Here is a 14,376-nt window from a genome sequence, read left to right as displayed (position 1 = left end):
GGAATGCAATGATGCTTGTCTTGCTGATGGTGGTCACCAGTAATGAATTATCTTGGCTTTAAGTCATTTAATATTGCTCATCAAGGAGTGTGTGTTCAGGGACTTTATATTCCAACTATTGCAAATGCTTATATGGTTGACAAATAATTACTGTGACTGACTTGTCAAAATAGGTTTACTGGCTGACACTTTCATAACAGGGACATGGTTGAAATGAGTGAGTTTCTTCAAAATAATTAATGAGCTAATGCCAGAATTAAATTAATCCGAATGAGTATTGCATTATGGCTCATCATAAACCTATTTTGTGTTACGTAAAAATTATATGTTTGGTTTTTGTAAACTTAAAGAATTCCTCTGGTGTCAGATGAGACCCGCAATGTTCAGTTTCTCTTCCCTTACTTGAATTCTGTTTGGTGAAGGTGTAACACTCGTAATCACCATTTGCTCATATGGCAAATGTTGACCTTTTTAAAATGAAAGAATTGGACAGATTAAACATTTTGGAGAGAAACATGCAATAAAGCAATTGTAAAATATCACCATTTGAAATGTTTTCATGCTATCCTAATTGTTGAAGGTTAAGTAGGGGAATGGCATTTTCTTTCCCCACACCATTCTTTAGGACATCTAATGCTGTTCTGTTAGATATTTGCTTAGGTCTTCCAGTTTCAAGATCGTTAGAGACCTAACTATCCAATTCTCCTGCCCCTGCTCCCTTTAACCCAAAGGCACCCTTGTTACCTGATGGCAACTCTACCCAACTGCCATCCTATTCCCTTAACCACTTTGCCAAAGATGGTTTGGGGCATTTGAACTCAAGTAAGCAGAATATAGCAGCTATTGCTATTTTTTAAAAAGAGGCAAGTTTTCTACGTGGATTCCTTTTGCTCATTTCATAGTTGATTTTTTTTTTGAGGATTCATGTACTGGCTAAATTTGGAAGATCCTCAGCCAGAAAAACCTGAAAAATAGGTTGACGTTTTTTGTCCAGTCAAGGTTGGAAACACTGGCTGTGATCATAAGATTTGGCCAAAGTAAATTTTGATCTCTTTGTCATCTTGACTGAACAAAGTTGATGTTTACCACTTGGACATTGTCTTTCTCTGTCAGCCTAAAACAGCCACCTGATGGAGTAGCACTTTTGAAAACTAGTGCTTCCAAATAAGCCTGTTGTACTATAACCCGGTGTTGTGATTTTTAACGTAGCCTAAAACCAGGATTGCTGAACACTGATTTTCTTAGTATTAAGCATCTTTAACACTGGACAGGAGTGTTAGAACTTCACATTGACAATTTCTAAAGGCAAGCGGTGGCGGGAACTCACTCTAGCCCACCTGCCCCTCATTTGAAGGTGATTTAACCTTAAATTTCCAAATGAGAAATGGAAATGATTCTGTCAGAGCACGTCACTGCTTGCTTATTTAAGCACTGTTTAACATTTTATATTTGCTGTGCCACTTTTGTCAGTTTGTTGCTGATCAACTGAATTTAAAGAATTGTGTACCCATTTAAGTATTCTGTAGTATTTCCTATTAACTGAAAATACTAACTTTAAAAAAAGGACATTTTCCCCAGATTTCTGTTAATCTTTAAACTGACTCTTTTGCATGAAGTAGAGCAGCAATGATTCAGTGACTCATCTCTGCTATTTGCCTCTTGCTGTAGGTTTCTGGTTATTTGACTTGCATGCTCCGTTTACCCTTGCCCATACACTGGTCATTCTGGGCATTTTTCCCTGGCTCAAAAGTTGTCCCTGTCGCTCCCAACCCATGCTGTATGTTCCTACCCACCCCCTCATCAGTACTATTCCCACATCATCCTCTTTGACCTATGCCCCTTGACATTTGCAGGAAGGTGAGAATTATTAAGAAATGTGTTTTGCTTTTGGAACTGTAACATGGTTCTTACTGTAAGTATTTGTCTAGCAAGGTTTATTTCTTTTCACAAATCCATTGAACTATGAGTGTCACTTAGTAAATCAAATATCACTTGAATTCAGAAGCTTGAAGTTTTAGGTTTTCAAATAGGATATTCGTTAGTATCCAATAAATTTGTTTTCTGCAGTATTTTAATGTGGCAGTTAAAGCATTTATTAAAAACAGCTTGAAGTCTGTTTGAATGTGCCACAAAAATTTGTGGATGAGTTAAGTAGTGCTCTATTAGAGGAATTATCTACAGGATAAGCATTACTATGTTCTTTTCCCCTTTTGATTCTTACAGGAAGTTGGAAGCATCATTGGAAAGGTATAATATTTTACTTTGTATTTGCTGATCTCTGATTATGAATCACATTCCCAAAATTTGAAAATTAAGTGAATGCATAGATATTTCAGATGACAATTCTGATATGTTTGTGGCTGAAGTCTTATGGTTTCCATAAAATTGTGTTCATGAGAAGCCTTTCTAACCTGTTTTTCTCTCTGGCTTGAATGTGTGGTTTATTACTTTTGTAGTAATCATTTCTACCTGTTGCATACAGTTGCCACTTTCTAATGACTTCATACCATTTAACTGCAAACCTGCGGACTTTCATTGCTTCCAAAGGCATGATGTTGTACAACCATTATTTTAAATTTCATGCCTTTTGACTTATCAGTCTATCGCCAGTGCTACTATATCCATAGATTACAGGATAGCATGAACAGAATATAGGTGAATGGTTTACGTGCTTTGTATCTCTGCTTTCAGAAAGGTGAAACTGTAAAGAAAATGCGCGAGGAGGTAAGTGAATTTTCACTGTGATCTTTCATTTGAGGTTTTGTGCCTTTGCCAAGTAGTTTGATCAGCTTTCCTGCTGTAACTTGGACATCTTGTGGCTGTTTCAGAGTGGTGCACGCATTAATATCTCTGAAGGAAATTGTCCCGAGCGAATTGTAACCATCACAGGTCCAACTGATGCAATATTCAAGGCATTTGCAATGATCGCCTTTAAATTTGAGGAGGTAAGATACGTGGCTTAGGGCAGTCAGAAATAAACCTTTCTTTTGAAATGAGCTGTGGTTTGTGTAGGTGTCTCATTTTGATTAGAGTAGATTCCCTTTGATTAGTTTTGCTGCAGTTGTCAGGAGGTGCACCGTTTATGAAGAAACATCTATCAACTATAGAGTTCAAAACTAATACCAGTCCTATTTTGTGAAATTTAAAAATACTGTTACCCAAGTTCTCCTTTCAAAAAATATTCTTTGCATCTGTGTAGTGTGTAGGAATATAGCTGCATTCATAGCAGCCATTAAAATGAATTTCAATTACCTGTACCTCAGTTTAAACAGAAGTTTACACTACCATATCCCCATTACCCCTGACAGGTTCTGCAGTATGAATTTTGAGTTCAGTTCTGAGACCAAGTTGTGTTTAAATGCTGCAAACTTCTATATGTATCTAAGACAAGACAATACAAAATATTCATTGGATAAGACCAAAGGTATAAGAGCAAACGTATGGTATTCAGTCCATCAAAATTGATCCACCAATCAATGAGATTGTGGTTATCGAGTAAGAGCGTAAGAATTAGGAGCAAGATTAAGCAATTCAGCCTCTTGAACCTGCTCTGCCATTTAATATGCTGTCCACTCTTCATAACCTTTCAATCTGTTCCTAATTTAAAAATCTGTCCATCTCCTCAAATATACTGAGTCCCAGCATCCACTACCTTCTAGAATAGTGAATTCCACAGATTCACAATCCTTTGAAGTAATTTTTCCTTACCTGTTTTAACTGTGCTACCCCTTATCCTAAAACTAACGTTCTAGATTACCCCACATGAGGAACAAGCCTCTGTACATCTACTTAGTCCATCCCTTTTGTCATTCATCCAAATGAGATAAGGTGGCACAATGGCACAGTGGTTAACACTGCTGCCTCACAGCGCCAGAGACCCGGGTTCAATTCTAGTCTCGGGTGACTGTCTGTGTGGAGTTTGCACATTCTCCCCGTGTCTGTGTGGGTTTCCTACGGATGCTCCGGTTTCCTCCCACAATCCAAAGATGTGCAGGTTAGGTGAATTGGCCATGCTAAAATTGCCTGTAGTGTTAGGTGAAGGGGTAAATGTAGGGGAATGGGTCTGGGTGGGTTGCTGTTCAGAGGGTCATTGTGGACTTGGGCTGAAGGGCCTGTTTCCACACTAATCTAATTGCTCCTCATAAACTTGTGTGGCCTAACCTACTCAATCTTGTAAACCACCTCTGAAGTGCCTCCAGTGCAACTAAATTTCCCCTCAAATAAGGGGCATTATGCAATAATCCATATTCTCAGTAATGTATTGTACAGTTGTAGCAACACTTCTTTTATACTTCCTTTAGCAAGAAATGCCAAAATGCCTGTTGTACTTGATTTAATACATTGATCCCTGTATACCAAAGCACCCTGAAGTTTCTGTTTCGACAGTAAGTTGCTCTTCTATTCCCGCATCCAGAATGGATAATCTCACTTATCCACATTATACTAATACAGGAAATTTTGGCCCATTCACCTAACCTATTCATTCATTTGTAAATTTTTGTTACTTTATTGCAGCTTGCTTTCCCACCTATTTTAGTGTCAGCTGCAAATTTGATTATAATATATTTTACCCCACATCATAAATGTAGATTGTAAATAGTTGGGGTCTGGGAATCAAACTCTGCGGCACTCCACTAGTTGCATCTTGCCAACTGGAAAAAGACCCGTTTATCCCAACTCTGTTTCTGCTGGCGAGCCAATAGTCTATCCAAGCCAATAAATTACATCTAAAGCCCATGTGTTCTTACCTTTATGTATTATCCTTTTGTATGGCACCTTATCAAGTGCCTTCTGCAGTCCAGATGTACTATGTTTGCAGGATTCCCATTATCTGCATTGTTTGTTACGTCTTTGAAGAACTACAGCAAATCAGTCAAAACATGATTTACTTTTCATAAACTATGCTGATTATAATGGATTGCGTTTGGTTTTGCAAATGTTTTGTTACTACTACCTTAACGGATTCTAACAGTTTTCCAGTGATGCATTTGAGGTACATTTTCAGGTCCTGGAGATTTATCCACATTTTGTTTTCTCAGACCTCCAGCATGTCCTCTTCTGTAACATGAACTATTTCTACAACATCAGTATTTATTTCCCTGAGTACTCTAGCCTCCAATTCTTTCTCCTCCATTTCCTAATTTCTGTCTCCCTTTCATTTTGAAGAAAGGTATTTATATTAACATTTCTACATCCCCTAGAACTTTCCTGCATCCAGGGAATTTTGGAGTATTGTAGTTTGAATCCTCTGTCTTTGTCACTTCCTTTTAAGCTCTTAGGATGTAGGGTCTGTCAAGCCCTGGGGACTTGTTTGCCTTCAGTCTTAATAGTTTGAGTACTTTTTCCCTAGTAATTGTTCCACAGTCTTCCCTTTCTATAATCTTGGTGTTGCCTGCTACTATTGGAATGGCATTAGTGTCTTCTGCCTTTTAAAAACAGAAGAAAAAAATCGATTTAGTGACTCCATTTGTGTTCCTTGCTATTAACTCCTTAATCTCATCATCCAAGGGTCTAACATTCCCTCTAGCTACCCCATTCCCTTTTACCACTTTGAATCTTTTGCTCTCCATTTTATATTTTGCAGTAGTTTTCTTTCATAATATACCTTTGCTCTTTTTGTAGTGTTTTTGGTAACCCTTTGAGCTTTAAAGGTTTCCTGATCTTCCAGCCTGCCATTCACCTTCGCAATATAATGCACCTTTGCTTTTGGCTTTATATTATCTTCAACTTCCTTCCTTAGCCATGGATGTTTTCCCCCCTCTTACAATCTTTCTGGAATATGTTTTAATCCTACAGCATAGAGCAGGTCCTTTCGTCAATACTGGTCAAGTTTCCCAAATTAAACTAGTCCCATTTGCCTGTGTTTGACCGATATTATTCTATCCCTGTAAACATTTCCTATTATGTATTGAATTGAATTTATTGTCATGTGTACCAAGGCACAGTGAAAAGCTTTGTCTTGCGAGCAGTACAGACAGATCACATGGTTAAGTAGCCTAGATCAGCAAATAAGAGGTAAGCAGCAAAAACAAAAACACAGGTCTATTAAGTTTAGAGCGTAGGACAATTGTAGGAAATAGAAAACTTAGATCTGCACATTGGATCTTGCAAGGAGTCGACCATATCCAGGGCCATCTTTGTAACTGTATCTACCACTTATACATCCTTGTAACAATCTCTTCATAATGGCTGCAAAATCATATCAATTTACTTCAGTTTGCACCACCAGTTCATCTATTGCATTCCAAATACATAAGTGGGAGCAGAATTAGGCCATTCAGCCCTCAGTCGTCTTTTCCCCTTCTCATGCCTTCTCCCCATAAATGTTGATCCCCTTACTTAAGTCAGAGGAAGAAAGGTTCTTGATTAGTATGTTTAATGACTTGGCCTCCACAGCCTTCTGTGACAATGAGTTCTGCAGATTCACCACCCTCTGGCTGAAGAAATACTTCCTCAACTCAATTCTGAAGGATCATCCCTCCACTCTGAGGCTATGCCCTTAGGATCTAATCTCACCTACTAGTGGAACAATCATCTCCATGTCTGCTGTATCCAGGCCTCCGTATACTCCGTTTCAGTGAGATTTCCCCTTCATCCTTCTAAACTCTATTCAGGACCCAGAGTCCTCAGCTGCTGCACACGTGACAAGCCCTTCATTCCCAGGATTGTTCCTGTAAACTTCTGGATAACCTCAAAAGGCCAGTGTGTGCTTCCTTTAGATACCGCTCCAAATTACTCAATATTTCAAATGCAGCCATTATGAAGAGATTGTTACAAGGATGTATAAGTGGTAGATACAGTTACAAAGATGGCCCTGGATATGGTCGACTCCTTGCAAGATCCAATGTGCAGATCTAAGTTTACTAGACCCTTATACAACCTCAGCAGTTCATTTCTACTCTTATATTTTAGCGCTCTCATTGAATGCTAAAATTGCATTTGCCTTCCAACTCAGCCTGCGTGTTAACCTCGAGAGAATCCTGAACTAGGACTCTCCAATCCCTTTGTGCTTCAGTAGGGAGCATTTTAGCCAGGAGTAGTTGAGTATCTCCTTAAATTTCTGCCACTGCTTGTCAGCTGTCCTACTTTTGTCTTCCTGTCCAATCCACAATGGCCAAGTCTTTCCTCTTGACTATGGAATTACCTATGTTTAACTTCAGACTGCTATTAGAGTCAGATGTACAACATGGAAACCTTTGTTCCAACTCGTCCATGCTGACCAGATATCCCCAAATGAATCCAGTCCCATTTGCCAGCACATGGCCCATATCCCTCTAAACTCTTCTTACTAATATGAACATCCAGGTGCCTTTTAAAGGTTGTAATTGTACTAGCCTCCGCCACTTCCTCTGGCAGCTCATTCCATACGTGCACCAACTGTTGCAGAAAAAGGCTACCCCTTAGGTCTCTTTTATATCTTTCCCCTCTCACCCTAAACCTATGTCCTCAAGTTCTGGACTCTCCCACCCCCGGGAAAAGACCTTGTCTATTACCCTATCCATGCCCCTCATGATTTTATAAGCCTCTGTAAGGTCACCCCTCAGCCTCCGACGCTCCAGGGAAAACAGCTCCAGCCTGTTCAGCCTCTCCCTATAGCTCAAACCCTGCCAACATCCTTGTAAATCTTTTTGAACCGTTTCAAGTTTCACAGCATCCTTCCTCTAGGAGGGCCACCAGAATTGCGTGCACTATTTCTGTGGGGCTCCAGCTTGTTGCCTTGCAATTGAATTTGAAATTCTAGCAATCTATGATCACTCATCTCTCATGGATCCTTTACTGTGTGATTAATCCCACCTCGTTGCACAATACCATATCCAGAATAGCCACCTCCCTGGTTGGTTCCAAAACATGCTACTCCAAGAAATGATCTCTAATACATTCAATTAACTTTCCCATGAGGCTAGCTATGCTAATGTATTCAGTTTTATGTGCATATTAAAATCGCCCATTATTATTACTGTACCTTTTCTTACAAGTCCCTGAACATTTCCCGGTTTATACCGTGACTCATAATGGTGCTACTGTTTGGGGACCTATGGATTGCACCCATTTCGGGACCTGTTTCCCTAATTTCTACCCACACTGATTCTATGTCTTGGTCTCCTGTGCTGGTATCATTTCTAACCACAGCATTTACATCATCTTTACTAACAAAGCTACACATATCTTTTCCTTCCTACTTATCCTTCCAAAGCAACACTGAGTACTCTTGGGTATTCAGTTCTCAAAACTAGTCTCCCTGGAACCATGTCTATCAAAATTGGTAATTGCTACCAAATCCTACCCACGTATCTCTCTTTGCGCTGTTAACTCATTAATTTTGCTCCAGATGCTTTGTGTATTCAGATACGCCTTTAAGTTTGTTCTATTATCAAATTTGTCCACTTTTGTATGATTCCTTGGTGCATGATATATTCGTGTTTTTTGTTACCAGAAGATCAAAAAATGAACTCTGTTCACCTGCTCTCTCCCCCTTTCTCAACTTTGATTTTCTGATTTTCCATGCAATTGAACCTTATATCCACTACCCCCACTCAAAAAAAAACTTTAGTTTTAAATTTCTATCTACTACCTTCGTGCAATTCACCAGGACTTTTCCAGAATCTGAGGATTCTTGAAAGTTTACTACCAGTGCTTTTTTGTTTTGAATTTTTAGTTCTTAAAACCTTCCCAATCCTCTGGTTTGCCATAATCTTTCCTAGATTTAGGTTTTTTTCTTTTAGTTTGTTATCCTTAACTTAATCCTGGTTGCTTATTCCTCTCCTCACTGAGATGTCTCTTCTGGGATTATTGTCTATAACACAAAGACTACTTGTTCACAATTTCAGGACATCGATAACTCAATGTCGAACAGTACTGCCACCAGTAAACCACCTGTGACCCTGCGGCTTGTGGTACCAGCCAGTCAGTGCGGATCACTGATTGGCAAAGGGGGCTCCAAGATCAAAGAAATTCGTGAGGTCAGCTTTTTGCTCTGCTTGAATGTGGTTTGTCTGGTAGAATGTGTATTTCAGATGTAAATACTACTGTTGAGATTCAACATGATGTATAGTTGTCACTGTACCTAATGCAGTGCCAATTCTCAAACAAATGGTCATTAGCTTGCAGTCTGAGTAGTCTTATGATCTGGTCTCCCCTGCCAATAATGCCACTAGATAGCAAGATTTTGGGGGGGGATCTTCAATGCTTTACTTTGAGAGAGAGCTACGGAGTGCATTTTTTAAAGATACAATGGTACATAAACTGATTGCAGCCAGAGATGACAAACAAAGACAGTTCACAGAATCTTACCAGATGGCAGGAAAGCATTGTGTCTGCCTTGTATCTTTGAGCAAACTTAATTGGTATACTTCGCCTCCGCTGCTCATCCTTCAAAAGGTTTTCCTCCAAGTAAATAACCAATTCCCTTTCAAAAAATATTGCTGAATGTACTTACAATCATTATAACTTTGTAAAATAAAATCTCACCTACCCTCAGATTCTTGTGGCAATTATCCATTTTCTGATTTTTGACCTTTCTGATTTTTGAAACAATTATTCTTTTGATTTAGCAAACCACTTCGTTTGAGGGGCTTGGTAGACATGAAATCTTTCTTTAGCTTTTTCTGTTCCTAATAGAATAATCCCAGCTTTACATTTCACTCCATAAAATTGAAGACCTTAACCATACAAACTGCGTCACGAAAAGAGTATTTTCAATCATTTTTCTTGAGGCACTCCCTATAAATGCTAGTATGTTTTCAAGCTCCTGCTGCAGATAATGGCATGTTTCCAAGGACCCCAGTCCTAACTTTTGAAAAAATTGTGGCTGGAAACCAAAGCAATGCACTGCTGCCATTTTTGCTGCTGTAGCATTATAGATGTCATGCTAGTAAGATAGTGAATAATTCAAAAATAATGCTCAAGTATGAGACCAGCTATGCTAATGGATGGTTTAACATCTGCAGACAGAGTATTCCACTGCTCACCACTTTTTTTTTGGCCCCAAAGGCAACAAAAGCATTTTCTTAATCTGCTGCAGGGCAGTTTAGTCAGTGAAATTGCATTAAACTTAGTCATCCCAGTTCAAGAGCCGACTCCTCGGTCACGATAAGACCAGACTGGGTTGCTTTCAAATTTTCCTAACTTGAGGAGGTTTGGTTATAAACTAGTTTAAAATTTTGTTTTTGTAGTGTAAGGCATTTGTCCATTTCAGGAAACAATGGACTGCACCAAAGATCCATGTCACTTCTTCCTTGTTGACCATTACCTGTTGTGGCTATAAAGACTGACTTTTGAGTGATGGGTACAAGTAAACAGCATTGGCCAAAATGGCTGCTGTTTTTCTCCCCTAAGGATCTCTTTTCTGTTTTTTCACATCGTCTCTGTCCATGCTCTTCCTGACTTCGTCCCTGGGCACTCCGGTCAGCAGCAAGACCTGCGTGTAAGCAGATTCTGATCCTCGTCATGTTGATGTGTCTCTTGCTAATGTCCTTGTGTTGCAGATATGGATGATCTGTTGGTTTAATGCCAGTGAAAACTTTCCTCAGATTGTCTGGAGGACGTGTCTGTCATTTATTTGGTTCACATAACCCAGCAAATGCGTGCATTTACTGACAAAAACAACATGCTGGAGATCCCTGCATGTTGAAGTATTTGCATATTTAGCACTTGCCTCCCAAAACGTCCCTGAAATTTGTCTTGAGCAATTGAGGTGAAAGCTACTTTTCCTGGCTTGCATAAGTTGTCTATGCTCCATTGATGTAATGGAGAATGTTGAATACAAACTTAATACACGTGCATCTTCATATTTTCCTTTAAGTTGCTGTTGGCCCACACTGTTCAGTGTTGATTTGTTTTATTGTCACGTATACCTAAGTATAGTGAAAAGCTTTAAATGCAAACAGTACAGCCAGATCATAGTAAGCAAGGACATACAGATTTTAGGGTGAAGAAAAATACTTGGAGGCATACAGGTTACATCACATGGCATGTGCTGGGCAAGATAGACATTAGCAAGATCGACATTATTTGAAGTTAGTGTCCATCCATCAGCATAATGAAGGCGGGGATGAAGCTGCTCCTGAATCTATTAGTGCATGTTCAAACTTGTGCACCTTCTGCCTGACCAAAGAGTTTGTATGAGTGTGTTACTAGGATGCCTTGGATCTTTGATGTTGGCAGCTTTTCTGCAGAAGCGGGCTGTGTAAATGGAGTCCATGGATGGAACGTTGGCTTCTGTGATAGTCTGGTTCTGTGCACACAACCTTCTGCAGTTTCTTACAGTCCTGGGCCCACCAGACTGTTCTGCACATGGGCAGTATGCTTTCAGTGGTGCATCTGTAAAAGTTGGAGAGTGTACTTATGGAAATGCAAACTTGCCTGAGTTGCCTGAGGAAGAAGAGACATTGTGTATTTGTGGAAAGCCTAGGATAGGTGGTCTGTTATTGTCACTCTTTGGAACTTGATACTGTCCATCACGTCAGCCCCTCTCATGTAGATCTAGCCATGTTCTCCTCCTGATGTTGCAGCTATGGCCTTGTCAAACTTGGTCCTCATTTTAGTGTCTAGAGATACATTCCTCGTGATTGTTAATCCATTGGGCATGAAGCATGTGACAGTCTTCAGAGAGGTTGACAGAAGGTGGCCCATTGCACTGGCCTTCCTGACACCATTGTCATTCCAAAGTCCTGCCAAGCTTGGAGAACAAGCTGTTGAGTGAACCTCAGTATGGGGTGTTGTGCACTTTGGGCATGGTGTATTGAATTAGCTGCTGTATTAATACAAAAACAATTTGTATGTCACTAAGTGCCTAACTGGAATTTATGTAATTTACACAATATTAACATGAAGATTATCTTGTGATTAAGGGAGCACATTAAATTCTTGTTTTAACACTTGTAATGGATTTATTAAAATTTTACTTAGGATTACGATAAATTATGCTGTGTTCTCCCTATATTTTGAAATTTTGGCCATCTGCATATTGAGGTGCACAGACTTAGTGAAATGTGTCAACTCTACAATGCAGGCATGTTTCATTGAACTGGCACAAAGGACTTCTAGATGCAAATTATGGTCAAATAATTGTCATTCTTCCAGACTCTGGCACCACATCTGTGGCTTTAATCTATGCATTTTTTTATTCGTTGCAGTCAACAGGGGCTCAAGTCCAGGTAGCAGGGGACATGCTGCCTAATTCCACTGAGCGTGCTGTGACAATCTCTGGGATGCCAGATGCTATCATCCAGTGTGTGAAGCAAATATGTGTGGTGATGCTGGAGGTAGAGTATAAGGCGAGCATCAGGAGCAGCATATTTTAAGGGAGTCATGGCTGCCTTTTGGGCATTGTAATACTTTGATACCATAACACAGATTAATTGTACCTGAAGATGTCTGATCTGATTTAGTTTTATAATGTAAGTTGGGCAATACAAATAAGATGACCACTTGATTCAAATGTTAGTGTCAACTTTCATCCATACTAGATTCATCTTCTGTTTTTCTTTCTTATCCTATTTGGGTAACATTCAACACACAAATACAAAATAATGCTGCATTCTAGGTCAGTCTTTCATAATTTTTAAAATTGTTTTACTTTATATTCTTTAAAGTCTATCTTGCAGATTTGAATAGGAATTCTGTTGATCAATTCATGATACACATTCCATTGTTCTCTTTAACGATTACTCCACTGAACTATAAAGTGTTCTATTACTCCTGTAAGCATGAATAGTCACAACGGTTAGTCATTTCCACCTGAGTTTCAAAGTCATGTTCTATTAAAGTTAAGAGTTAGATTTATAGCCAGTTACTTGATGTTATCATCCAGTTTTCAGCTTTTATTAAAAAGATCTCAGATTGGAAATTTACACTTTGCAATAATGAGAACACCTGCAAGTTTTTGGCTGGTACTTGCTTGGTTAAAGTTGTGATTTAAGTCTAGCTTAGAGTGGTATTGGAACAACACAACAGGTCAGGCAGCATCTGAGGAGCAGGAAAATTGACTTTCCAGGCAAAAGCTCCTCCTAAGTTGATTTGAGTCGACTTCTGACTAACCTGTACAATCAAACAAAGACAGGCATACTTTGTTCTTTTCACAATCCAGAACACAATAAATGTATGTGAATGTTAATAACTTGGAACTCTGGCACTGTAATACCTTCGCAAAGTGGCCCCATTAATCGATCAAATCAGTTGATGCTTTTTTTTAAGCTCTTCTGTACAAATCTTATTTACAGGCAAGGTAGTCACTGAATAAATGAAGTTGCTATTAAAATGAGTAGGTGGATACGGAGCTACTTTGAATTTTCACTAAAAAAAAATTTCAAATTCATTCTAACAGAAACTGAGCTATGGAAAATGTTTCTACAATAACTGTGTCATTGGCAGCTACACTAGTGATTCAGACATCCGGTTATTTATGAAGCGTTCTCTCAAAACATCTCTTATTCTCAGGTGAAAACCCTTTCAAAGCTGGACTGGCATAAAGCTGTTTTTGTAAATTATACACAGTTCATTTGCTAAGGCACTCATACAATACAGTGTACAAGCCTGCAACTTTTAGAACATTTCTGGTGTCCTTTTAAAATGTTTAAATACCTTTATGGTGTTTGACTTTGAGGTAAGTTATGAGGAATATCATTCCCTGAACTCCACGCAAATTCAAAAAATAATGGTTTTACTTTTTGTCACAATGTGTTTAAGGAATGCAAGCGTGGCTTTGAACCTTATATTAAAATTTCAAATTGCTGTTCTCCAATCTGGGCTCTTTTCAGAGCTACAAACAACCTTTCCTGTGTTTCCTAGCCAATTAGTTGATCATCACAAGACTGGTATTCGGGGTAAAGTGCGATTTTGCACTCTGTATGTAATATAAATGGTGCAGGTACTTTCAGTCTAGTGCTAGAAACCATGAAAGAGAGACTTGCTTAACCTTCAATCAGACTTGTCAGTTCTGCAGCTAAGTATGGATGTAAAATTTAAATAGATTCCACTGTGCAGTCACCAAACATATCAAGCTATCAGTGTAAAGTGATAAATCATCCTGCAGTTTTAAAATGTAACCAGAAAGATTGCAGAATGGAGCATACCCACTTCAGTTTGCCCTTCCAGTTTCAAACATCCTATGTGAAGGCTAGTGTTATCAAAATGTCTATTGAAGATGGCATTAATACTGGTTCTGTTTGCATTTTGTGAATCTGTTACTCCCATTCTTAGCAAAGTTTTCACCAGTCCATTTTAGGTTGTGATAAGTTGCTGATGATGACTAAGCTGCATTCTCGTTTGGAAATGGAGTATTGTGTAGAGGAGTTTCTTTAGTTAAAGCTTCAATGTGTTTGGAATGCCCCTGCCACAGTTCCACTTTGTGTTTGAGGTGGGGAGCAGCAAATATAC

At 39.0% G+C, this 14,376-nt stretch overlaps 1 protein-coding gene across 24 annotated transcripts in view; it reads left to right on the top strand.

The window, feature by feature from the left end:
• The window catches only part of LOC140481873 (poly(rC)-binding protein 3), a 145,518-nt gene that overhangs the window by 111,955 nt on the left and 19,187 nt on the right, over positions 1–14,376 (top strand). For 17 of the 24 annotated variants that reach the window (XM_072578472.1, XM_072578471.1, XM_072578469.1 and 14 more), the window contains 5 exons: positions 2,224–2,247; positions 2,692–2,724; positions 2,829–2,945; positions 8,829–8,960; positions 12,135–12,275. In XM_072578472.1, coding sequence (XP_072434573.1) covers positions 2,224–2,247; positions 2,692–2,724; positions 2,829–2,945; positions 8,829–8,960; positions 12,135–12,275 — 447 coding nt within the window. The remainder of the gene's footprint in view (positions 1–2,223; positions 2,248–2,691; positions 2,725–2,828; positions 2,946–8,828; positions 8,961–12,134; positions 12,276–14,376) is intronic. The other 7 variants (XM_072578475.1, XM_072578473.1, XM_072578479.1 and 4 more) reach the window with 1 other exon arrangement.

Source organism: Chiloscyllium punctatum, chromosome 10 (genome assembly GCF_047496795.1).
Source record: "Chiloscyllium punctatum isolate Juve2018m chromosome 10, sChiPun1.3, whole genome shotgun sequence".
In the NCBI taxonomy this organism is placed as follows: Eukaryota; Metazoa; Chordata; class Chondrichthyes; order Orectolobiformes; family Hemiscylliidae; genus Chiloscyllium; species Chiloscyllium punctatum.
Note: the sequence above shows the minus strand (reverse complement) of the source record. Positions and strands in the feature narration are given on the sequence as shown.